Genomic DNA, 24,077 nt, shown 5'->3' with positions numbered 1-24,077 from the left:
TCTATTCACGGTTAGGTCTGGCAAATCACCTTCAAATATTATATTTGTTATATTTCGTATCTCTCCTCTTTCAGAACGAAGTCGATTGATCTTTAAGTGTAGAAATCTGATGCGTGCCGGAGAAGTCCGTTTTAAGTGTCAGCATATCTCTACTAGTGATTGTCCTGGTACTGTATGTGGCCAACCCCTTGAGTATTTAAGTCTACGACAAATCGCTGTGCTGACCGACGAAGAAAAAAGGGATTTTGAAATCGGGATTTCACAGAACTACATCAATAGTTCGAATGATATACAGATGTGTCCAAAATGTTCAAACTTTTGCTCGAGGCAAAATTTGACAAACAGACGAGTTATTTGTGTCATATGTAGCACAACTACCACACTGTTTGAGTTTTGCTGCAGCTGCCGAGGAGTTTGGAGGGGAAAAAGTAAAACACAATGTGGTAATGAAACGTGTACCAGCATGACACCAATTGTTTCCGGTGTTGTATCGTCAATGGATGCCATCATACCGGAAGTGTACGACAGCACAAGCTGCACCGAACTTCCCGTTTCTTCCGTACATAAAGCTGTCTGTGACTATTTGGTTACAGGCATTGCAAACGAACAAATGTTCGATGGTGAGGACGACAACTCCGGTTTGATGAGTTACAACCTCACGTCTGATGTCACCACAAAAGAGGATTCATTTGTCAACTCTGAAAATGCATCGGTTATACGCGATCAAGAGAAAGATGTCCCAATCACCGGAACTCTTACTGCGCATGCGTGCCCCAGCTGCATTAAACGACAAATTGCATGTGGGTGTGGAGAAACCTCTTGTTTTATCGCTGAATTGTTGAATGCTAAATGGGGTTATATGGATTCTTAAAGCTGGTGGTTTTTTTTCTATGATATTTGCAATACGTTACATTTCTTTTTTATCCGAGAATGTAAGTGAGCGTCACCCCTGGAATTTCAAAGGTGTTTCTCACTGTACATAACGATAAGGTGTGTGCTAATATCTGTTAAAAGGTTTTTCTCACTGTACATAACGATAAGGTGTGTGCTAATATCTGTTAAAAGGTGTTTCTCACTGAACATGACGATAAGGTGTGTGCTAATATCTGTTAAAAGGTGTTTCTCATTGAACATAACGATAAGGTGTGTGCTAATATCTGTTAAAATGTGATTCTCACTGTACATAACGATAAGGTATGTGCTAATATCTGTTAAAAGGTGTTTCTCACTGTACATAGCGATAAGATGTATTCTAATATCTGTTAAAGGGTATTTCTCATTGTACATAACGATAAGGTGTGTGCTCATATATGTTAAAAGGTATTTCTCACTGTACATAACGATAAGATGTATTCTAATATCTGTTAAAGGGTATTTCTCACTGTACATAACGATAAGGTGTGTGCTAATATATGTTAAAAGGTATTTCTCACTGTACATAACGATAAGATGTATTCTAATATCTGTTAAAGGGTATTTCTCACTGTACATAACGATAAGGTGTGTGCTAATATATGTTAAAAGGTATTTCTCACTGTACATAACGATAAGATGTGTTCTAATATCTGTTAAAGGGTATTTCTCACTGTACATAACGATAAGGTGTGTGCTAATATATGTTAAAAGGTGTTTCTCACTGTACATAGCGATAAGATGTATTCTAATATCTGTTAAAGGGTATTTCTCACTGTACATAACGATAAGGTGTGTGCTAATATATGTTAAAAGGTGTTTCTCACTGTACATAGCGATAAGATGTGTTCTAATATCTGTTAAAGGGTATTTCTCACTGTACATAACGATTAGGTGTGTGCTTACATATGTTAAAAGGTGTTTCTCACTGTACATAACGATTAGGTGTGTGCTAATATCTGTTAAAAGATGTTTCTCACTGTACATAACGATAGGATATGTGCAAATATATGTAAAAGACATTCATACAGGTGATATATCGATTGTCACAAGCAAAGGATAACGTATAACCCTCAGTATACAGAGGTGAAACAGGTTTGTCGTTTGACAAGTTTGACTCAAAGTGTATTACTGATTTAATATTGTAAGTCATTAATTAAATAAATAGTTGCACACCTATATTGTATGTAACAGCTTAACTAATCGACAATAAGTGTTATTACAGATGAACTTCATTGCTCTTTCGAGCATGGTGCGTATTTTTAAAGGCTCAGTACACCCTTGATAAACATTCTCACATTTCTTTACGTTTCAAGTTATAGAATTCAGAACAGAACTGCAAACATGTCTAATGCCGCTGGATAGTTTGTTGGTTATCATGTATATATAACTGGATAATAAAAAGCGTAGTGTTGTACGTCAATATCTTGAGAAATAATGAGTCATTAAAATTGTTGGACAAAATACAAAACAAGCCTATATTTTCGGGGTTCTTTCTTTTGTACAGAGAACGTTTTGCTCGAGTGTAGCTATTTTGAATTTGAAGTAAACAAGAAACCGAAGCAAAAACGGCAAATTACTTTTTTCACATTTTTTTTTTTATTTTCAACATCGACCTATATTCCGATATGAGAATAAGCCTTCACGTTCTGACATAAGTCCATTTTTTTCTTATTTCAAAAGAATCATTACATTACATGCAGAATTTAGGAAAATACAACTAAAAACTTTCATTTTTGGAGAAAAACACCATAAAACTTGTTTTGTATATCAAAGTTTTACTTTATACCCCATCAATGTACGTATTAAACGTTAATGTTTAAAGTAAAACTTTGATATTACATTTTTTCAAACTGATGAATTTTATTGACACAAGGAATCCACGCTTGTCTGATATTATCATGAGAGTCTAAATGAGAAAACAATAATTTTATAATTTCATATTGGTTCAGTTAAATGCCAAACAACTTAAATAAATCATGAGGAAAATGTTATATTCAGAAAGTTTGTTGGTAATATATTCTGTACAATTTTTACATTGTGGGCTTATTCCACGGATTTACTATCGAAAATATTGAATTACGCATGAACAAGATACTTATGTAGTAACACAAAGTAAAATAAAGTAAAATATTGCAATTGAACAATATACATTCTACAAGATTTGAATTCGTTTATTTATAAATAATTCATTCATAAGTTAGAGATGCTTTGTGTGTATATTATTATATACATTTCAATGTTGCCGCACGACAAAGGCCGGCTAGAATGTGCATATCTCCTAGTACTTAAACGTAAGACAAGAGTAATCAGACCAATTCATAATGTCATGTATCAGCAATGTCTATAGTATAACATCAGTTAGCATGACATGTATACCAGCAAGGAAACAGTCAGTATGAAGTCGAGTAAGACCAAAGATTATTTTAAAGTTTAAACTAAAATGAAATTCTGAAACTAAATTCAAGGAATCAGCACAGAACTGTCCGGAACAGATTTTAAGTTACATTTTGTATTTCAAATTTTTACTATTGTTATATCATGGAGCTAAAGTTTATATGTTACATTATTTCCCCTTTCTGTTTAACCATACTTATATCGTAATAATCTACCTCATACGTGAAAACCTTTATAAGAATGGATTTGAAATGGATAGTGAAGTTGGTTACGTAATCTTGTAGCCCTTTCCGTAAAGCATCCGTTTTGCTGGGCTGATGGGGCCGGCATTGCCAATAGGTGTACCACGTGACCTGAGCTGATCCCGAGAGTGTTCCCGTCCCTGGTCGTGTAGTAAAGTCTGTTGTTGTCTTGGAGTGACATTGTCGAGGAGGTGGTCAGCGTAGTACAAAGCCTGGAATCAATGATAGCAACAGTCAGGTATCTATATATCATGTCAGTCTATCATACTTCAGTACTCAAGCGGCCTGGCTACATCATTTCTACTACTTTGAGTTAGCCTCAAACTCAATTTAAGCTGATCTTAACATACGTTAATATGTGGGAGATCAACTTTAAATTTATCTTAACGTGATGTTGATTATAGGGCTTGATATTGTCATGTTGCTAATTCCTCGTATAACTTTAGATAGCACGAAAATAAGGCCGTGCTACCTGATTACGTTTTGATGTTAATCCCATTATTCATAAACAAAACAATTTGTTGAAAATATACATACATATCAATTGCAATTTATCCGATACATCATCAACACATTTATTACCGGTTATACGAGTTATGAAATGAACTCCATATTGTATAAGTCAAGAGAACAAAAATATCAAATAAAAAAAAAATGTCACATTCATTTACCTATATAACGGAACCTAGCTTCATTTAATTTTGTAAACACATTTATGTCAATTTTGTTTAACCGATAGAACATGCCTTAGGAGTCAGCCATAATTACCTTCGGTGCACTCACTGTCTGTACACCCACAGAGTTCGTGAGCATCTTGCGGAGTTCTCCTAGCCTAGTGGTTGCTGACTTAACTCGCATCTTATCAACACTGGTAGGTATTGGATTTGCAGGACGCGGAATTATACCCAAGTCTCCAGGCTGATAATGAAACAATGTGCCCTTGTTATTGGTGGCTATCGGCGAAACCGGAAGTGCGCTAAATACAAAGTTAAAAGGTCATGTGAATCAATAGTACTGTCTTACAGCATCAATATACTTTTTATTAGAATTGCATTATTGATTAGCACGTTCCAATAAATTTGCGTGCATTATATTCACAGATCAAAACTACAATCAATAGCTGTGAAGTAATCACGATGGAACACGTATTATCAAAGTTTTACCCTAAAAACCAACAATTTACGATTTAATTTGTGTATAAAGTAAAAATTTTGATTCAAAATTAGTTCCAAACCGATTAATCTTATTGAAGATACGATGCTTCAAGATGTTCATTCAGCTTATATAAGATTGGACAACGTTCAAAATAGGCTAACTACTAACCCTCGTTTCAAGGAATTTTTCCCGGGTATTTCACTGGCACTCTTCTTTCGTATTCTGTATTTATCTTGACTACTTTTTCCAGACTTGGGAGTGGTCACCATGGTAACCATCCCAAGAAGCTCTTCCAATAAAGCGTTTTTGCGATCTGTTTCGTTTTCCTCTTCCATTCCGTACACAGGAGTAACAGCTCCCGTGACAGCTTCTTTCTGAAAAATAACGGTTTTATAAATTAAAACAACTTGTCTGTGGCCACGCTCTTATCTTAATTATGAATTACAGGAAGAGTGCTTACATTAATTTGACTGGAAATTCAGTAAGACTTACCGTGAGCACCTCTCTGATGGTACTAGAAGCGTTACTGAGGACCTCGCCTAATTTCAACATATCACGGTTTTCCTTCCTCAACTTCCCTTTCACATCTCGTATCTCCTCCCTCAGACGTTTGTTGTCATTGATGAGCTGTTCTTTGTGCAACCTTTAAATCATACGGATTTCCAAAACTTGTTATGATCCTTTTTAAAGATTGCATAATTTTCAAGTATATCTTTGATATACCATATATGTGTCTGTTATACTTAAAGTGTTTTAGGTAGTCAGTTATCTAGATTATTTAGTGTTTTAGTGGGTGCATTAGCAATATTGATGTCGATTTTATTCAGAATCATGTGCTGCAATAGTTCGCAGAATTCGGTCTTTGTATGAAGATATGTTTGAGTTACGTCAAGCTATTTGAAGGACACACCCATATCTACATATGTAATTATATTATAATAAATGAAATATACAAATTATTGCAAGACTTATAAAAACAAGAATTCAGATTAACAACAGAAACGACGTCACAGTGTTAGTGGTACTAAAATACCCACACACATAACATTATTTAAGCATGAATAGATTAACTAACTTAGCAATTACTATTCGTATCAATGAATGATACCTGTGTTTAATGTGATGAGTATGATAACCGTACCTCTGAGCCTCTACTTGGGGCACTAGGATAGCACGATCACCGTCCAGGTCCTGGAAGGCATGATCTCGCATTTCCATTTCCTCTAGCAATTCCTTCATGTGTTGACTCCTGCCTTTAAGCATCTTTATTATCTGATAAATGAATTTTGTTTTAATTAATAATGACTGACATGCTGTTCAAAGATATCTAGCTGTTGAAAGGATTGAAAGTTTGATCATCAAGCAAACTCAGCATGCTTTGTATAGTTTATGTTTGTTTCATAATACATCGATGACGCCGGTTTGGTTCACTATAGTGTTATTGCGCCCTGATGAAAATTTGCAATGTGGTGTGGTAAAAAGACATACCCCGTTGATGCAAGGCTCTGCCAGAAATCATTTGATCAGATCTATGTTTATAAGTACAAATTGTATACCATATGAATAACGATTGGTTGCGGCATATGCCATATCGTTCTTCTACGTGTTATTTTTTGTAACTGATTTATTTGTGATTATTTAATTAATATTAAAGAAAAAAACACAAGCCCTATTGTATTTATTTATTTATTTATTTTATTTTTTTTGCTAAGTTAGCCAAGTTGTTCCGTATGAATATGTAAGCTAGCGAAACGATGAACAAATCGTCGTTTTCTGAAGAAGACCCGTGGAATGATCTCTGTTGCAACAATAATACCTTTCAGAAACAATGCAATTTGTCACGAGTGCTCATGGGTAGATGCTACTGTAGGTTTCCTTTTTTCTATCGGACACAAACATAGCCAAGCATGACACGATACATTTCAGCCAATCAAAGGCCGTTTGATAGACTGAATTCCATTGAGCTATTCCTTTTTGGTCTATTTTGCATATTGTAAAAAAGATTGTTCATAAGAAAGCATCTATGATAATGCATGTTATGTGTGAAAAACAATGTTGACTCTGTTTGCACTAGATGGGCTCTTAGAGAAGCACATATGGAGTACATTTTATGAGTTTCTGAATTAGCTTTGTTTTCGGTTAAACCGAAACAGTTGTAAGCGTACCTTTAGTGTTATTTGGACGACTTACTTCATATTTTTTGGGATATATATCAGGTCGAATAAGTTTTGAGAATTCACGATTGCTGCAGTAACCTCTGATTGGCAAAGACATTTCCAGATATAAATCTTATTATATTTTTCCGACTTGGTCCTTGTACAGTTAGCGACACATCTATATAGGGCGTATACTTCACATTACCAACTGACTTCTATGTTGCAGGATCAATCATGTCTTTGTTTGTTGGTGCATTCATGCCTTTCAATTGAATTGACGTGAATACCATATTTTGCGATGCATTTATTGCTACTGCGGGGTTAGTTTAACAATGCCTGTTGTCGCAAAATCTCATGTTTGCTTGTGATTGATACAATTTGTGTTTGTATAAATGTATTTGATTAGTTTTTGCCATATTAGGATGTCTCGGCGGTCAAAATAAAACTATGTACATAAATTGAGATATCGTTTTTGCGGGAGGAATTTACTCAGCACATTGTCATTTTATTTTTTCATTATTTCAATTTTGGGTTTTATTATTCTTTCCTTATGCTCATTTTTATGGGATTGTTCCAGCAAGGCGGATATTGCTCTACTTACCTTTACACTGCTGCTATTACTCTTAGCAAGTTCTTTTTCTCTTTCTTCCAATATCTTGATGCGCTCCTCTTGTTCCTCTACGCGTGCGCGAACCTCTGCGTTATCTGCCATTAGTTCCACAGTTTTGTCTGAGGTCTGGATTATCTCCCCTCGTATTGACACATTCTCCCGAATAGCTCGTTTTGTCGTTTCGGCCATTTGTTTGTTAGAAACTTTTCTAAAATCTGCAGCTCTTTGATTCACCTGGTCAACCATTTCTTTTTTCAATCTTAATAAAAAAAAATGTATAATCATGTTTTGGCATATCTTCAATGAATTGAGTTTACAGATGACAATAAATTCTTTTTTTATTGTTGTTTCTGTATTTGTACCTGAGTGTAAAATAATCTGTCTTCTAATACCCTCTTATACCCAGGATTTAAATCCTATTCTACACCCGACGCCCGACGAATTTAATCAGATTGGTTTGGTCATTTTGTAACGTGCATTTTCATGAAAACGTTATACTTCTGTTATTTGTCTTGTTCTCTAACTGTCGTTTAACTTAACATTATTAAAAACTGAAATCAGTTTGAATTTCTAAACGCTATGTTTCTATTTCAGAAGTCAGATTAACGAAGAAGACCTTTCTGTAACTAGTGTATGTTAGTATGAAGTATGAATGAGTTGTTCATTTCTAAACTGCACCTGTCTTTATCAACAATGGCCTTTAGACGGATGTTCTCTATGATATCCTTCTGGTCCTCGTCACTTTGTCGCATATGCTCCTCCATAGCTGCCACCATATCTATTCGTTCCTCTTTCCTCAATTTAAAATCCTCTAAGTCATTCAGTTGTTGACCTAGTTAAGAAATTCACATCATTATTAATATCCTTAAATCAAAATTCCGACTTATTATCCATTTCTATTCGCAACACTCATTTTAAATCATCAGATATTTTGTATTTAACCTTATGAACAATTGAACCTTCAAAACGTGATATGATTAATAATTAAATACACGGATTAGAAGTTTTTTTCTGAATCAGTACAATATTGTATATAATTAAACATATGACGATACATCATCGTAGAGATAGATGTGACCTATCGATTTTGAGTCTGGATCCAGCATTACTGGTGCAATGAAATGCAAGCGTACCTATACAGACTGTCCATACGAGGAAGCGAAATGGTCAAAATTGACAAAGGGACTTCAATGAAATTTCAATTTCGCTTACAAAAAAAGAACTACGCAAGGCAAAAGTTCAACTTGAAATTATAAAAATATTTGTGTTATGCTTACAAGTAGTGATTAAGAAAAGTTTACTGATAAATGTGTAGGTGTTGGATTAAATGTGTGAAATGTGAATATTACTGAGTAGGCTGTTCTCTGCTGTAAGACTCTCCTTTGTGTCCTGGAAGTCCTGACGGATCTGGTCAATCTGTCCATTGGCCCATTCCTTCTCCTCCTCGCGAGTCGTCTGAACACCATTGATCTCCTCCATGATCAGGGCCTTCTCCTGTTCTGTGAATTACCAAATTCAATGCGATCTGAATTTATCAATAGAAACAAGACCTACTCCCAACGTTATGCTGCTTTTACAAGGCAATACAATGTGTACGTAATTAGACAAAGGGAAAAAACATAGAGGATTAGATTTTCAAATTACTTTCAATATTCTATTTCTGCTTTATTAATTCAGATATTGTTTTGGCAAAGAATGTTCCAACTTTATAATATTTGTTGTTGATCGAATGTCGTAAATGTATTGATATTTTAGACTTAAAACATCAATGTTATGTTTCTTCTCGTGTTAAAGTATTTTATGGTAAATTGTACAAGATGATATAAAATGTACGACTTCGTCAAAATAATCTAAACCTATGAATCAGCAGATGAATTACTGAAGAAAAATAGCTACAGTTAAACAATTACACTTGGAATAGTCAATACCTTTTTCATTATCTTGTCCCTGGAAGAACTTTTCAATGTCGGCGTTTTCTCTGGCCATTTCATCGTGTTTTTCCTGTAGCACAATCTGGTTTTTCTCTAGCTCTTCTGATTTAGCTTGATATCTTGTAGAACAATCAATACATTGATATTTAGAGACGAACTGACATTCAACATTTGCATATATTGGTTATATCTTATTACATCTCAGTAGATTTAAGAGCAACCATATTTGCGACTAATTGTTTCATTCATTTAAAGCAAAAACATTCTTCTTATTACGCTATTGTACCAGATGTTTGACGACACCATACACAAACTTCACCCCTTTGATTGTATATTATAGCAATAAGAAGTCCATAAAACGATTTTTTTATTCAATCCGTTAAAACCACTCGCCTTTTTGTGAATATTATTTATTTCAACTGCTTATAAAAGGCTGGTTATCTAGCAACGTAACAGCCTACTGATTCAGGCTTATTTAAGTGGCCTGTTTACCTGTAAAGTTATTTAAACTGTTATTTAACCTGTTAAGGCTATTAAGGGCATGAATCTTATCTACATTACAGAAAAACACGATTGTCATCTATACCCGATACATAACAATAATAATATACAACATTTTATAAGCTATGGCATACAACTGTCTTTAAACGTAAAACAAACGCTGTCTGTGTCTTAGGTGGCTATACATAAATATAACGGGTGACACAGGTGAAGCGGGTATGAATCGTTTTACTTCCAGAGTACCTGGTCTCCATTGCACCATCAACTAACGAAAACTTGGCATGCATCATGAAACAATAGATTAATTAATGAAATCGATTATTCATTATTTTTGTTTTTATTATTATTTTGAATTCCCTCTTGATTATTATAATTGTCGTGCTTAATTTTTATTAAGTTTTCAATAAATAATTGTAGTCTTTGTTTATGTTAGATGAGTGCTGTGACGAAATAGAAAGTAAATACAATTTGATTTTTATTCAATTCAATTTAGACAGTCAAAGTGACAACTGAGCAATACATGTGACTAGATCTGTTATAAGTCCCTTATATATGTATTATATCCCACTATGTTTTATAAACAGACAGATAAGTAGAAAGCTAAATATAATAAACAACATAAGCTAACAGATAAGGAAAAATTACATTTCTTCAAATAAATTGAGGAGTTTAACTAAAGCCGAGTCTAGGCCTATAGAAATATTATTTTACATTATACTTCGTCACAAGAATGTACGTGTATATAAAGAAATGCACTCACTTCATCAGCTGAAGTTCTAAATCCCTAATCTGCATAAATATGAAGTCTTTGGACATATCATTGACGCTGTCTGCGGACATTTTAGACGGTGACCCACGTCCAGACTTTCCGCTCTTCTTCCCTTTCTTTCCACTCTTTTTCTTCTTCGGTGGCATGTTAAATTCTTGTAGTCAAATGAGTTCCTACAACAACAAACACCAAATCAAGTATGGCGTCGATCTACAGTTTAATGGTGTATACAACACGTCCAATCAAGCTTAATTGTCAGAGGCTAGTTTAGACAATAGCGGGGATTCCTTAGCTACGGCTATAAAAAGAACACCAGGGATATGGTAGGACGGGTACATATAGTAATAGATATGTAGACTGACGAATGCGTCAGCACGGACATAAGTTTATACAACTCTATAACGATACCAATCTCGGGGTACTATTGTTTATGGTCACATCCTGAGTATGGTTTAAATACCCGACGCACAGGAATCCTACAACTAGCTATCAGTGTTATTAGACTATACTAATTAACGTCATATTTTCTACATTGTTGTTGTTGTTTGTGCATGATTATGCATTCGATATTTATACACAATATATAAAATGCACTTCGTTATTTCGAACTGAGATGTATATTATATACCTCCTTTATCTGTACGTTTAGTTACGTAACAGTTTATAGCTATAAACTGTAAGCTATAAACTGTAAAAACTGTAAATACCCTATTACTATCAAAGTGTCTTTATCCCGTGGCAATTAATGCTCATTTTTTCCGGTTTATCCCACATTGATCGGGCGCTATACTGCGATAGATCGCCATGGTGTTTACAAACAATATCGTATCGTTTGCTTCTTCTAGTCAATGAGTCAATGATGAGAATTTTCCTTTTTCAAGAACACGCAATACATACCAACATAGTTATTTATCAAGTTTATCAATGTCTTAAACCATTTAATCATTTTTTATGTTATAACATCGTTTTGGTTTTCTTGCTTTTTTTCATATATATGTTTTCTACAAAACGAAAAAAAATCTAAATGTGAATTACTAGAATGATACTTTATATCCTACTTGGAGAAAAACTTTACATAATTGTACAACATGATTCTTTTATCCTTCAAGATTTACAACAAAGAATGTTTATCAACTTAAATGTGTATGAACCAATGGATACGCGTTTTGGAACGAGAATCCCTATGGTGAAATATTAGAAAAGATGACCCTTACACACACAGGTGATAGAACTTTTAAAAGGCTAAAAATGATAAACACTGCATTATACGTCTGTTTCGTCCTTACAGGACTTCTCGGTGATGCTAGGAGACAAAACGTTAATAGACTGACCAGGTTTGGTTTGGTTTTATTTTGTTTAACGTCCTATTAACAACTAAGATAATTTAAGGACGTACATCCATGTGTGTTGTGTAAACGTGCATTTGTGTGTGTGCCGGAGACAGGGTATGTTGGTGTACTTGCCTCCGTGTGATAGCGCGGATCTGATGCCGATNGAGAATGTAAGTGAGCGTCACCCCTGGAATTTCAAAGGTGTTTCTCACTGTACATAACGATAAGGTGTGTGCTAATATCTGTTAAAAGGTTTTTCTCACTGTACATAACGATAAGGTGTGTGCTAATATCTGTTAAAAGGTGTTTCTCACTGAACATGACGATAAGGTGTGTGCTAATATCTGTTAAAAGGTGTTTCTCATTGAACATAACGATAAGGTGTGTGCTAATATCTGTTAAAATGTGATTCTCACTGTACATAACGATAAGGTATGTGCTAATATCTGTTAAAAGGTGTTTCTCACTGTACATAGCGATAAGATGTATTCTAATATCTGTTAAAGGGTATTTCTCATTGTACATAACGATAAGGTGTGTGCTCATATATGTTAAAAGGTATTTCTCACTGTACATAACGATAAGATGTATTCTAATATCTGTTAAAGGGTATTTCTCACTGTACATAACGATAAGGTGTGTGCTAATATATGTTAAAAGGTATTTCTCACTGTACATAACGATAAGATGTATTCTAATATCTGTTAAAGGGTATTTCTCACTGTACATAACGATAAGGTGTGTGCTAATATATGTTAAAAGGTGTTTCTCACTGTACATAGCGATAAGATGTATTCTAATATCTGTTAAAGGGTATTTCTCACTGTACATAACGATAAGGTGTGTGCTAATATATGTTAAAAGGTGTTTCTCACTGTACATAGCGATAAGATGTATTCTAATATCTGTTAAAGGGTATTTCTCACTGTACATAACGATAAGGTGTGTGCTAATATATGTTAAAAGGTGTTTCTCACTGTACATAGCGATAAGATGTATTCTAATATCTGTTAAAGGGTATTTCTCACTGTACATAACGATAAGGTGTGTGCTAATATATGTTAAAAGGTGTTTCTCACTGTACATAGCGATAAGATGTGTTCTAATATCTGTTAAAGGGTATTTCTCACTGTACATAACGATTAGGTGTGTGCTTACATATGTTAAAAGGTGTTTCTCACTGTACATAACGATTAGGTGTGTGCTAATATCTGTTAAAAGATGTTTCTCACTGTACATAACGATAGGATATGTGCAAATATATGTAAAAGACATTCATACAGGTGATATATCGATTGTCACAAGCAAAGGATAACGTATAACCCTCAGTATACAGAGGTGAAACAGGTTTGTCGTTTGACAAGTTTGACTCAAAGTGTATTACTGATTTAATATTGTAAGTCATTAATTAAATAAATAGTTGCACACCTATATTGTATGTAACAGCTTAACTAATCGACAATAAGTGTTATTACAGATGAACTTCATTGCTCTTTCGAGCATGGTGCGTATTTTTAAAGGCTCAGTACACCCTTGATAAACATTCTCACATTTCTTTACGTTTCAAGTTATAGAATTCAGAACAGAACTGCAAACATGTCTAATGCCGCTGGATAGTTTGTTGGTTATCATGTATATATAACTGGATAATAAAAAGCGTAGTGTTGTACGTCAATATCTTGAGAAATAATGAGTCATTAAAATTGTTGGACAAAATACAAAACAAGCCTATATTTTCGGGGTTCTTTCTTTTGTACAGAGAACGTTTTGCTCGAGTGTAGCTATTTTGAATTTGAAGTAAACAAGAAACCGAAGCAAAAACGGCAAATTACTTTTTTCACATTTTTTTTTTTATTTTCAACATCGACCTATATTCCGATATGAGAATAAGCCTTCACGTTCTGACATAAGTCCATTTTTTTCTTATTTCAAAAGAATCATTACATTACATGCAGAATTTAGGAAAATACAACTAAAAACTTTCATTTTTGGAGAAAAACACCATAAAACTTGTTTTGTATATCAAAGTTTTACTTTATACCCCATCAATGTACGTATTAAACGTTAATGTTTAAAGTAAAACTTTGATATTACATTTTTTCAAACTGATGAATTTTATTGACACAAGGAATCCACGCTTGTCTGATATTATCATGAGAGTCTAAATGAGAAAACAATAATTTTATAATTTCATATTGGTTCAGTTAAATGCCAAACAACTTAAATAAATCATGAGGAAAATGTTATATTCAGAAAGTTTGTTGGTAATATATTCTGTACAATTTTTACATTGTGGGCTTATTCCACGGATTTACTATCGAAAATATTGAATTACGCATGAACAAGATACTTATGTAGTAACACAAAGTAAAATAAAGTAAAATATTGCAATTGAACAATATACATTCTACAAGATTTGAATTCGTTTATTTATAAATAATTCATTCATAAGTTAGAGATGCTTTGTGTGTATATTATTATATACATTTCAATGTTGCCGCACGACAAAGGCCGGCTAGAATGTGCATATCTCCTAGTACTTAAACGTAAGACAAGAGTAATCAGACCAATTCATAATGTCATGTATCAGCAATGTCTATAGTATAACATCAGTTAGCATGACATGTATACCAGCAAGGAAACAGTCAGTATGAAGTCGAGTAAGACCAAAGATTATTTTAAAGTTTAAACTAAAATGAAATTCTGAAACTAAATTCAAGGAATCAGCACAGAACTGTCCGGAACAGATTTTAAGTTACATTTTGTATTTCAAATTTTTACTATTGTTATATCATGGAGCTAAAGTTTATATGTTACATTATTTCCCCTTTCTGTTTAACCATACTTATATCGTAATAATCTACCTCATACGTGAAAACCTTTATAAGAATGGATTTGAAATGGATAGTGAAGTTGGTTACGTAATCTTGTAGCCCTTTCCGTAAAGCATCCGTTTTGCTGGGCTGATGGGGCCGGCATTGCCAATAGGTGTACCACGTGACCTGAGCTGATCCCGAGAGTGTTCCCGTCCCTGGTCGTGTAGTAAAGTCTGTTGTTGTCTTGGAGTGACATTGTCGAGGAGGTGGTCAGCGTAGTACAAAGCCTGGAATCAATGATAGCAACAGTCAGGTATCTATATATCATGTCAGTCTATCATACTTCAGTACTCAAGCGGCCTGGCTACATCATTTCTACTACTTTGAGTTAGCCTCAAACTCAATTTAAGCTGATCTTAACATACGTTAATATGTGGGAGATCAACTTTAAATTTATCTTAACGTGATGTTGATTATAGGGCTTGATATTGTCATGTTGCTAATTCCTCGTATAACTTTAGATAGCACGAAAATAAGGCCGTGCTACCTGATTACGTTTTGATGTTAATCCCATTATTCATAAACAAAACAATTTGTTGAAAATATACATACATATCAATTGCAATTTATCCGATACATCATCAACACATTTATTACCGGTTATACGAGTTATGAAATGAACTCCATATTGTATAAGTCAAGAGAACAAAAATATCAAATAAAAAAAAAATGTCACATTCATTTACCTATATAACGGAACCTAGCTTCATTTAATTTTGTAAACACATTTATGTCAATTTTGTTTAACCGATAGAACATGCCTTAGGAGTCAGCCATAATTACCTTCGGTGCACTCACTGTCTGTACACCCACAGAGTTCGTGAGCATCTTGCGGAGTTCTCCTAGCCTAGTGGTTGCTGACTTAACTCGCATCTTATCAACACTGGTAGGTATTGGATTTGCAGGACGCGGAATTATACCCAAGTCTCCAGGCTGATAATGAAACAATGTGCCCTTGTTATTGGTGGCTATCGGCGAAACCGGAAGTGCGCTAAATACAAAGTTAAAAGGTCATGTGAATCAATAGTACTGTCTTACAGCATCAATATACTTTTTATTAGAATTGCATTATTGATTAGCACGTTCCAATAAATTTGCGTGCATTATATTCACAGATCAAAACTACAATCAATAGCTGTGAAGTAATCACGATGGAACACGTATTATCAAAGTTTTACCCTAAAAACCAACAATTTACGATTTAATTTGTGTATAAAGTAAAAATTTTGATTCAAAATTAGTTCCAAACCGATTAATCTTATTGAAGATACGATGCTTCAAGATGTTCATTCAGCTTATATAAGATTGGACAACGTTCAAAATAGGCTAACTACTAACCCTCGTTTCAAGGAATTTTTCCCGGGTATTTCACTGGCACTCTTCTTTCGTATTCTGTATTTATCTTGACTACTTTTTCCAGACTTGGGAGTGGTCACCATGGTAACCATCCCAAGAAGCTCTTCCAATAAAGCGTTTTTGCGATCTGTTTCGTTTTCCTCTTCCATTCCGTACACAGGAGTAACAGCTCCCGTGACAGCTTCTTTCTGAAAAATAACGGTTTTATAAATTAAAACAACTTGTCTGTGGCCACGCTCTTATCTTAATTATGAATTACAGGAAGAGTGCTTACATTAATTTGACTGGAAATTCAGTAAGACTTACCGTGAGCACCTCTCTGATGGTACTAGAAGCGTTACTGAGGACCTCGCCTAATTTCAACATATCACGGTTTTCCTTCCTCAACTTCCCTTTCACATCTCGTATCTCCTCCCTCAGACGTTTGTTGTCATTGATGAGCTGTTCTTTGTGCAACCTTTAAATCATACGGATTTCCAAAACTTGTTATGATCCTTTTTAAAGATTGCATAATTTTCAAGTATATCTTTGATATACCATATATGTGTCTGTTATACTTAAAGTGTTTTAGGTAGTCAGTTATCTAGATTATTTAGTGTTTTAGTGGGTGCATTAGCAATATTGATGTCGATTTTATTCAGAATCATGTGCTGCAATAGTTCGCAGAATTCGGTCTTTGTATGAAGATATGTTTGAGTTACGTCAAGCTATTTGAAGGACACACCCATATCTACATATGTAATTATATTATAATAAATGAAATATACAAATTATTGCAAGACTTATAAAAACAAGAATTCAGATTAACAACAGAAACGACGTCACAGTGTTAGTGGTACTAAAATACCCACACACATAACATTATTTAAGCATGAATAGATTAACTAACTTAGCAATTACTATTCGTATCAATGAATGATACCTGTGTTTAATGTGATGAGTATGATAACCGTACCTCTGAGCCTCTACTTGGGGCACTAGGATAGCACGATCACCGTCCAGGTCCTGGAAGGCATGATCTCGCATTTCCATTTCCTCTAGCAATTCCTTCATGTGTTGACTCCTGCCTTTAAGCATCTTTATTATCTGATAAATGAATTTTGTTTTAATTAATAATGACTGACATGCTGTTCAAAGATATCTAGCTGTTGAAAGGATTGAAAGTTTGATCATCAAGCAAACTCAGCATGCTTTGTATAGTTTATGTTTGTTTCATAATACATCGATGACGCCGGTTTGGTTCACTATAGTGTTATTGCGCCCTGATGAAAATTTGCAATGTGGTGTGGTAAAAAGACATACCCCGTTGATGCAAGGCTCTGCCAGAAATCATTTGATCAGATCTATGTTTATAAGTACAAATTGTATACCATATGAATAACGATTGGTTGCGGCATATGCCATATCGTTCTTCTACGTGTTATTTTTTGTAACTGATTTATTTGTGATTATTTAATTAATATTAAAGAAAAAAACACAAGCCCTATTGTATTTATTTATTTATTTATTTTATTTTTTTTGCTAAGTTAGCCAAGTTGTTCCGTATGAATATGTAAGCTAGCGAAACGATGAACAAATCGTCGTTTTCTGAAGAAGACCCGTGGAATGATCTCTGTTGCAACAATAATACCTTTCAGAAACAATGCAATTTGTCACGAGTGCTCATGGGTAGATGCTACTGTAGGTTTCCTTTTTTCTATCGGACACAAACATAGCCAAGCATGACACGATACATTTCAGCCAATCAAAGGCCGTTTGATAGACTGAATTCCATTGAGCTATTCCTTTTTGGTCTATTTTGCATATTGTAAAAAAGATTGTTCATAAGAAAGCATCTATGATAATGCATGTTATGTGTGAAAAACAATGTTGACTCTGTTTGCACTAGATGGGCTCTTAGAGAAGCACATATGGAGTACATTTTATGAGTTTCTGAATTAGCTTTGTTTTCGGTTAAACCGAAACAGTTGTAAGCGTACCTTTAGTGTTATTTGGACGACTTACTTCATATTTTTTGGGATATATATCAGGTCGAATAAGTTTTGAGAATTCACGATTGCTGCAGTAACCTCTGATTGGCAAAGACATTTCCAGATATAAATCTTATTATATTTTTCCGACTTGGTCCTTGTACAGTTAGCGACACATCTATATAGGGCGTATACTTCACATTACCAACTGACTTCTATGTTGCAGGATCAATCATGTCTTTGTTTGTTGGTGCATTCATGCCTTTCAATTGAATTGACGTGAATACCATATTTTGCGATGCATTTATTGCTACTGCGGGGTTAGTTTAACAATGCCTGTTGTCGCAAAATCTCATGTTTGCTTGTGATTGATACAATTTGTGTTTGTATAAATGTATTTGATTAGTTTTTGCCATATTAGGATGTCTCGGCGGTCAAAATAAAACTATGTACATAAATTGAGATATCGTTTTTGCGGGAGGAATTTACTCAGCACATTGTCATTTTATTTTTTCATTATTTCAATTTTGGGTTTTATTATTCTTTCCTTATGCTCATTTTTATGGGATTGTTCCAGCAAGGCGGATATTGCTCTACTTACCTTTACACTGCTGCTATTACTCTTAGCAAGTTCTTTTTCTCTTTCTTCCAATATCTTGATGCGCTCCTCTTGTTCCTCTACGCGTGCGCGAACCTCTGCGTTATCTGCCATTAGTTCCACAGTTTTGTCTGAGGTCTGGATTATCTCCCCTCGTATTGACACATTCTCCCGAATAGCTCGTTTTGTCGTTTCGGCCATTTGTTTGTTAGAAACTTTTCTAAAATCTGCAGCTCTTTGATTCACCTGGTCAACCATTTCTTTTTTCAATCTTAATAAAAAAAAATGTATAATCATGTTTTGGCATATCTTCAATGAATTGAGTTTACAGATGACAATAAATTCTTTTTTTATTGTTGTTTCTGTATTTGTACCTGAGTGTAAAATAATCTGTCTTCTAATACCCTCTTATACCCAGGATTTAAATCCTATTCTACACCCGACGCCCGACGAATTTAATCAGATTGGTTTGGTCATTTTGTAACGTGCATTTTCATGAAAACGTTATACTTCTGTTATTTGTCTTGTTCTCTAACTGTCGTTTAACTTAACATTATTAAAAACTGAAATCAGTTTGAATTTCTAAACGCTATGTTTCTATTTCAGAAGTCAGATTAACGAAGAAGACCTTTCTGTAACTAGTGTATGTTAGTATGAAGTATGAATGAGTTGTTCATTTCTAAACTGCACCTGTCTTTATCAACAATGGCCTTTAGACGGATGTTCTCTATGATATCCTTCTGGTCCTCGTCACTTTGTCGCATATGCTCCTCCATAGCTGCCACCATATCTATTCGTTCCTCTTTCCTCAATTTAAAATCCTCTAAGTCATTCAGTTGTTGACCTAGTTAAGAAATTCACATCATTATTAATATCCTTAAATCAAAATTCCGACTTATTATCCATTTCTATTCGCAACACTCATTTTAAATCATCAGATATTTTGTATTTAACCTTATGAACAATTGAACCTTCAAAACGTGATATGATTAATAATTAAATACACGGATTAGAAGTTTTTTTCTGAATCAGTACAATATTGTATATAATTAAACATATGACGATACATCATCGTAGAGATAGATGTGACCTATCGATTTTGAGTCTGGATCCAGCATTACTGGTGCAATGAAATGCAAGCGTACCTATACAGACTGTCCATACGAGGAAGCGAAATGGTCAAAATTGACAAAGGGACTTCAATGAAATTTCAATTTCGCTTACAAAAAAAGAACTACGCAAGGCAAAAGTTCAACTTGAAATTATAAAAATATTTGTGTTATGCTTACAAGTAGTGATTAAGAAAAGTTTACTGATAAATGTGTAGGTGTTGGATTAAATGTGTGAAATGTGAATATTACTGAGTAGGCTGTTCTCTGCTGTAAGACTCTCCTTTGTGTCCTGGAAGTCCTGACGGATCTGGTCAATCTGTCCATTGGCCCATTCCTTCTCCTCCTCGCGAGTCGTCTGAACACCATTGATCTCCTCCATGATCAGGGCCTTCTCCTGTTCTGTGAATTACCAAATTCAATGCGATCTGAATTTATCAATAGAAACAAGACCTACTCCCAACGTTATGCTGCTTTTACAAGGCAATACAATGTGTACGTAATTAGACAAAGGGAAAAAACATAGAGGATTAGATTTTCAAATTACTTTCAATATTCTATTTCTGCTTTATTAATTCAGATATTGTTTTGGCAAAGAATGTTCCAACTTTATAATATTTGTTGTTGATCGAATGTCGTAAATGTATTGATATTTTAGACTTAAAACATCAATGTTATGTTTCTTCTCGTGTTAAAGTATTTTATGGTAAATTGTACAAGATGATATAAAATGTACGACTTCGTCAAAATAATCTAAACCTATGAATCAGCAGATGAATTACTGAAGAAAAATAGCTACAGTTAAACAATTACACTTGGAATAGTCAATACCTTTTTCATTATCTTGTCCCTGGAAGAACTTTTCAATGTCGGCGTTTTCTCTGGCCATTTCATCGTGTTTTTCCTGTAGCACAATCTGGTTTTTCTCTAGCTCTTCTGATTTAGCTTGATATCTTGTAGAACAATCAATACATTGATATTTAGAGACGAACTGACATTCAACATTTGCATATATTGGTTATATCTTATTACATCTCAGTAGATTTAAGAGCAACCATATTTGCGACTAATTGTTTCATTCATTTAAAGCAAAAACATTCTTCTTATTACGCTATTGTACCAGATGTTTGACGACACCATACACAAACTTCACCCCTTTGATTGTATATTATAGCAATAAGAAGTCCATAAAACGATTTTTTTATTCAATCCGTTAAAACCACTCGCCTTTTTGTGAATATTATTTATTTCAACTGCTTATAAAAGGCTGGTTATCTAGCAACGTAACAGCCTACTGATTCAGGCTTATTTAAGTGGCCTGTTTACCTGTAAAGTTATTTAAACTGTTATTTAACCTGTTAAGGCTATTAAGGGCATGAATCTTATCTACATTACAGAAAAACACGATTGTCATCTATACCCGATACATAACAATAATAATATACAACATTTTATAAGCTATGGCATACAACTGTCTTTAAACGTAAAACAAACGCTGTCTGTGTCTTAGGTGGCTATACATAAATATAACGGGTGACACAGGTGAAGCGGGTATGAATCGTTTTACTTCCAGAGTACCTGGTCTCCATTGCACCATCAACTAACGAAAACTTGGCATGCATCATGAAACAATAGATTAATTAATGAAATCGATTATTCATTATTTTTGTTTTTATTATTATTTTGAATTCCCTCTTGATTATTATAATTGTCGTGCTTAATTTTTATTAAGTTTTCAATAAATAATTGTAGTCTTTGTTTATGTTAGATGAGTGCTGTGACGAAATAGAAAGTAAATACAATTTGATTTTTATTCAATTCAATTTAGACAGTCAAAGTGACAACTGAGCAATACATGTGACTAGATCTGTTATAAGTCCCTTATATATGTATTATATCCCACTATGTTTTATAAACAGACAGATAAGTAGAAAGCTAAATATAATAAACAACATAAGCTAACAGATAAGGAAAAATTACATTTCTTCAAATAAATTGAGGAGTTTAACTAAAGCCGAGTCTAGGCCTATAGAAATATTATTTTACATTATACTTCGTCACAAGAATGTACGTGTATATAAAGAAATGCACTCACTTCATCAGCTGAAGTTCTAAATCCCTAATCTGCATAAATATGAAGTCTTTGGACATATCATTGACGCTGTCTGCGGACATTTTAGACGGTGACCCACGTCCAGACTTTCCGCTCTTCTTCCCTTTCTTTCCACTCTTTTTCTTCTTCGGTGGCATGTTAAATTCTTGTAGTCAAATGAGTTCCTACAACAACAAACACCAAATCAAGTATGGCGTCGATCTACAGTTTAATGGTGTATACAACACGTCCAATCAAGCTTAATTGTCAGAGGCTAGTTTAGACAATAGCGGGGATTCCTTAGCTACGGCTATAAAAAGAACACCAGGGATATGGTAGGACGGGTACATATAGTAATAGATATGTAGACTGACGAATGCGTCAGCACGGACATAAGTTTATACAACTCTATAACGATACCAATCTCGGGGTACTATTGTTTATGGTCACATCCTGAGTATGGTTTAAATACCCGACGCACAGGAATCCTACAACTAGCTATCAGTGTTATTAGACTATACTAATTAACGTCATATTTTCTACATTGTTGTTGTTGTTTGTGCATGATTATGCATTCGATATTTATACACAATATATAAAATGCACTTCGTTATTTCGAACTGAGATGTATATTATATACCTCCTTTATCTGTACGTTTAGTTACGTAACAGTTTATAGCTATAAACTGTAAGCTATAAACTGTAAAAACTGTAAATACCCTATTACTATCAAAGTGTCTTTATCCCGTGGCAATTAATGCTCATTTTTTCCGGTTTATCCCACATTGATCGGGCGCTATACTGCGATAGATCGCCATGGTGTTTACAAACAATATCGTATCGTTTGCTTCTTCTAGTCAATGAGTCAATGATGAGAATTTTCCTTTTTCAAGAACACGCAATACATACCAACATAGTTATTTATCAAGTTTATCAATGTCTTAAACCATTTAATCATTTTTTATGTTATAACATCGTTTTGGTTTTCTTGCTTTTTTTCATATATATGTTTTCTACAAAACGAAAAAAAATCTAAATGTGAATTACTAGAATGATACTTTATATCCTACTTGGAGAAAAACTTTACATAATTGTACAACATGATTCTTTTATCCTTCAAGATTTACAACAAAGAATGTTTATCAACTTAAATGTGTATGAACCAATGGATACGCGTTTTGGAACGAGAATCCCTATGGTGAAATATTAGAAAAGATGACCCTTACACACACAGGTGATAGAACTTTTAAAAGGCTAAAAATGATAAACACTGCATTATACGTCTGTTTCGTCCTTACAGGACTTCTCGGTGATGCTAGGAGACAAAACGTTAATAGACTGACCAGGTTTGGTTTGGTTTTATTTTGTTTAACGTCCTATTAACAACTAAGATAATTTAAGGACGTACATCCATGTGTGTTGTGTAAACGTGCATTTGTGTGTGTGCCGGAGACAGGGTATGTTGGTGTACTTGCCTCCGTGTGATAGCGCGGATCTGATGCCGATTTCATAGTGCTGTCTAACTAAGATACCCTGCCGAAGGCACCCATCACAGCATTTCGCCCGGTAACAATATCCTAACAACGGATAAACCAGTTGTTGCCATTACCCTAAATGCTAAACGTTAAGCAGGGAATAACAACTGCCGTTTTAAGGACATTGATATGTCCTGGCACGGAAACAGATCCTATTGCTTTCCTCACCTGGGCGAACGTTCAACGTGACAGTCAAAAGTGAGGTGTTGCCAAGCAATGCGCTAGGAAACAAAAGGTACTTAAAAGTAGAGAGAAATATAAAGATCCCAAATGTTGCAATGGATGCAGCAAATTTATTTTGAACGCTTTCGTGGTCCAAAATAGAGGACACAAAAGCAAATCCCTTATTCTGCAGGGGGTTCCTTATTAGCCGCCTCTTACGATACATGCATTGGGTAACAGCAGGTATATTGTTTTCTCAATCCCAGACCTGCACTAGACGTACGGATATATTATTAACGAGAGCAACACGCTGGCTCTCAGTTACTTTATTTCCAATTAAACACAGATATATTTGATGCATAGAGCCTGTAACTT

At 34.3% G+C, this 24,077-nt stretch overlaps 2 protein-coding genes across 2 annotated transcripts; both read right to left on the bottom strand.

Annotated features, from left to right (window-relative positions):
• Window positions 1-2,742: 2,742 nt before the first annotated feature.
• LOC110464880 (cilia- and flagella-associated protein 157-like) lies at window positions 2,743-10,882 on the bottom strand. Its single transcript, XM_021520334.1, has 10 exons — window positions 10,665-10,882; window positions 9,401-9,522; window positions 8,822-8,971; window positions 8,151-8,304; window positions 7,464-7,731; window positions 5,848-5,978; window positions 5,199-5,349; window positions 4,875-5,080; window positions 4,320-4,527; window positions 2,743-3,763 (listed from the first exon to the last, which is right to left on the bottom strand). Exons 1-10 carry the CDS (start codon window positions 10,817-10,819, stop codon window positions 3,578-3,580), a joined length of 1,731 nt encoding a protein of 576 aa, XP_021376009.1. The 5' UTR covers window positions 10,820-10,882; the 3' UTR covers window positions 2,743-3,577.
• A 3,204-nt stretch (window positions 10,883-14,086) lies between these two features.
• LOC110464878 (cilia- and flagella-associated protein 157-like) lies at window positions 14,087-22,226 on the bottom strand. The gene is made up of 10 exons (XM_021520331.1): window positions 22,009-22,226; window positions 20,745-20,866; window positions 20,166-20,315; window positions 19,495-19,648; window positions 18,808-19,075; window positions 17,192-17,322; window positions 16,543-16,693; window positions 16,219-16,424; window positions 15,664-15,871; window positions 14,087-15,107 (listed from the first exon to the last, which is right to left on the bottom strand). Exons 1-10 carry the CDS (start codon window positions 22,161-22,163, stop codon window positions 14,922-14,924), a joined length of 1,731 nt encoding a protein of 576 aa, XP_021376006.1. The 5' UTR covers window positions 22,164-22,226; the 3' UTR covers window positions 14,087-14,921.
• Between the last annotated feature and the right edge of the window lie 1,851 nt (window positions 22,227-24,077).

The sequence above is a fragment of the Mizuhopecten yessoensis genome, unplaced genomic scaffold (assembly GCF_002113885.1).
Source record: "Mizuhopecten yessoensis strain PY_sf001 unplaced genomic scaffold, ASM211388v2 scaffold11039, whole genome shotgun sequence".
In the NCBI taxonomy this organism is placed as follows: Eukaryota; Metazoa; Mollusca; class Bivalvia; order Pectinida; family Pectinidae; genus Mizuhopecten; species Mizuhopecten yessoensis.
Note: the sequence above shows the minus strand (reverse complement) of the source record. Positions and strands in the feature narration are given on the sequence as shown.

Excerpts from the sequence above, each read along its gene's own strand:
- LOC110464878 (XM_021520331.1), bottom strand. The coding sequence starts at position 22,163 with ATGCCACCGAAGAAGAAAAAGAGTGGAAAGAAAGGGAAGAAGAGCGGA. Across the intron at positions 16,425-16,542 it reads CCATCAGAGAGGTGCTCACG|AAAGAAGCTGTCACGGGAGC; the intron begins GTAAGTCTTACT and ends GTTATTTTTCAG. Across the intron at positions 15,108-15,663 it reads AGACAGTGAGTGCACCGAAG|GCTTTGTACTACGCTGACCA; the intron begins GTAATTATGGCT and ends CATTGATTCCAG.
- LOC110464880 (XM_021520334.1), bottom strand. The coding sequence starts at position 10,819 with ATGCCACCGAAGAAGAAAAAGAGTGGAAAGAAAGGGAAGAAGAGCGGA. Across the intron at positions 5,350-5,847 it reads CCCCAAGTAGAGGCTCAGAG|GTTGCACAAAGAACAGCTCA; the intron begins GTACGGTTATCA and ends TATGATTTAAAG. Across the intron at positions 4,528-4,874 it reads AAAAATTCCTTGAAACGAGG|CGCACTTCCGGTTTCGCCGA; the intron begins GTTAGTAGTTAG and ends CTTTGTATTTAG.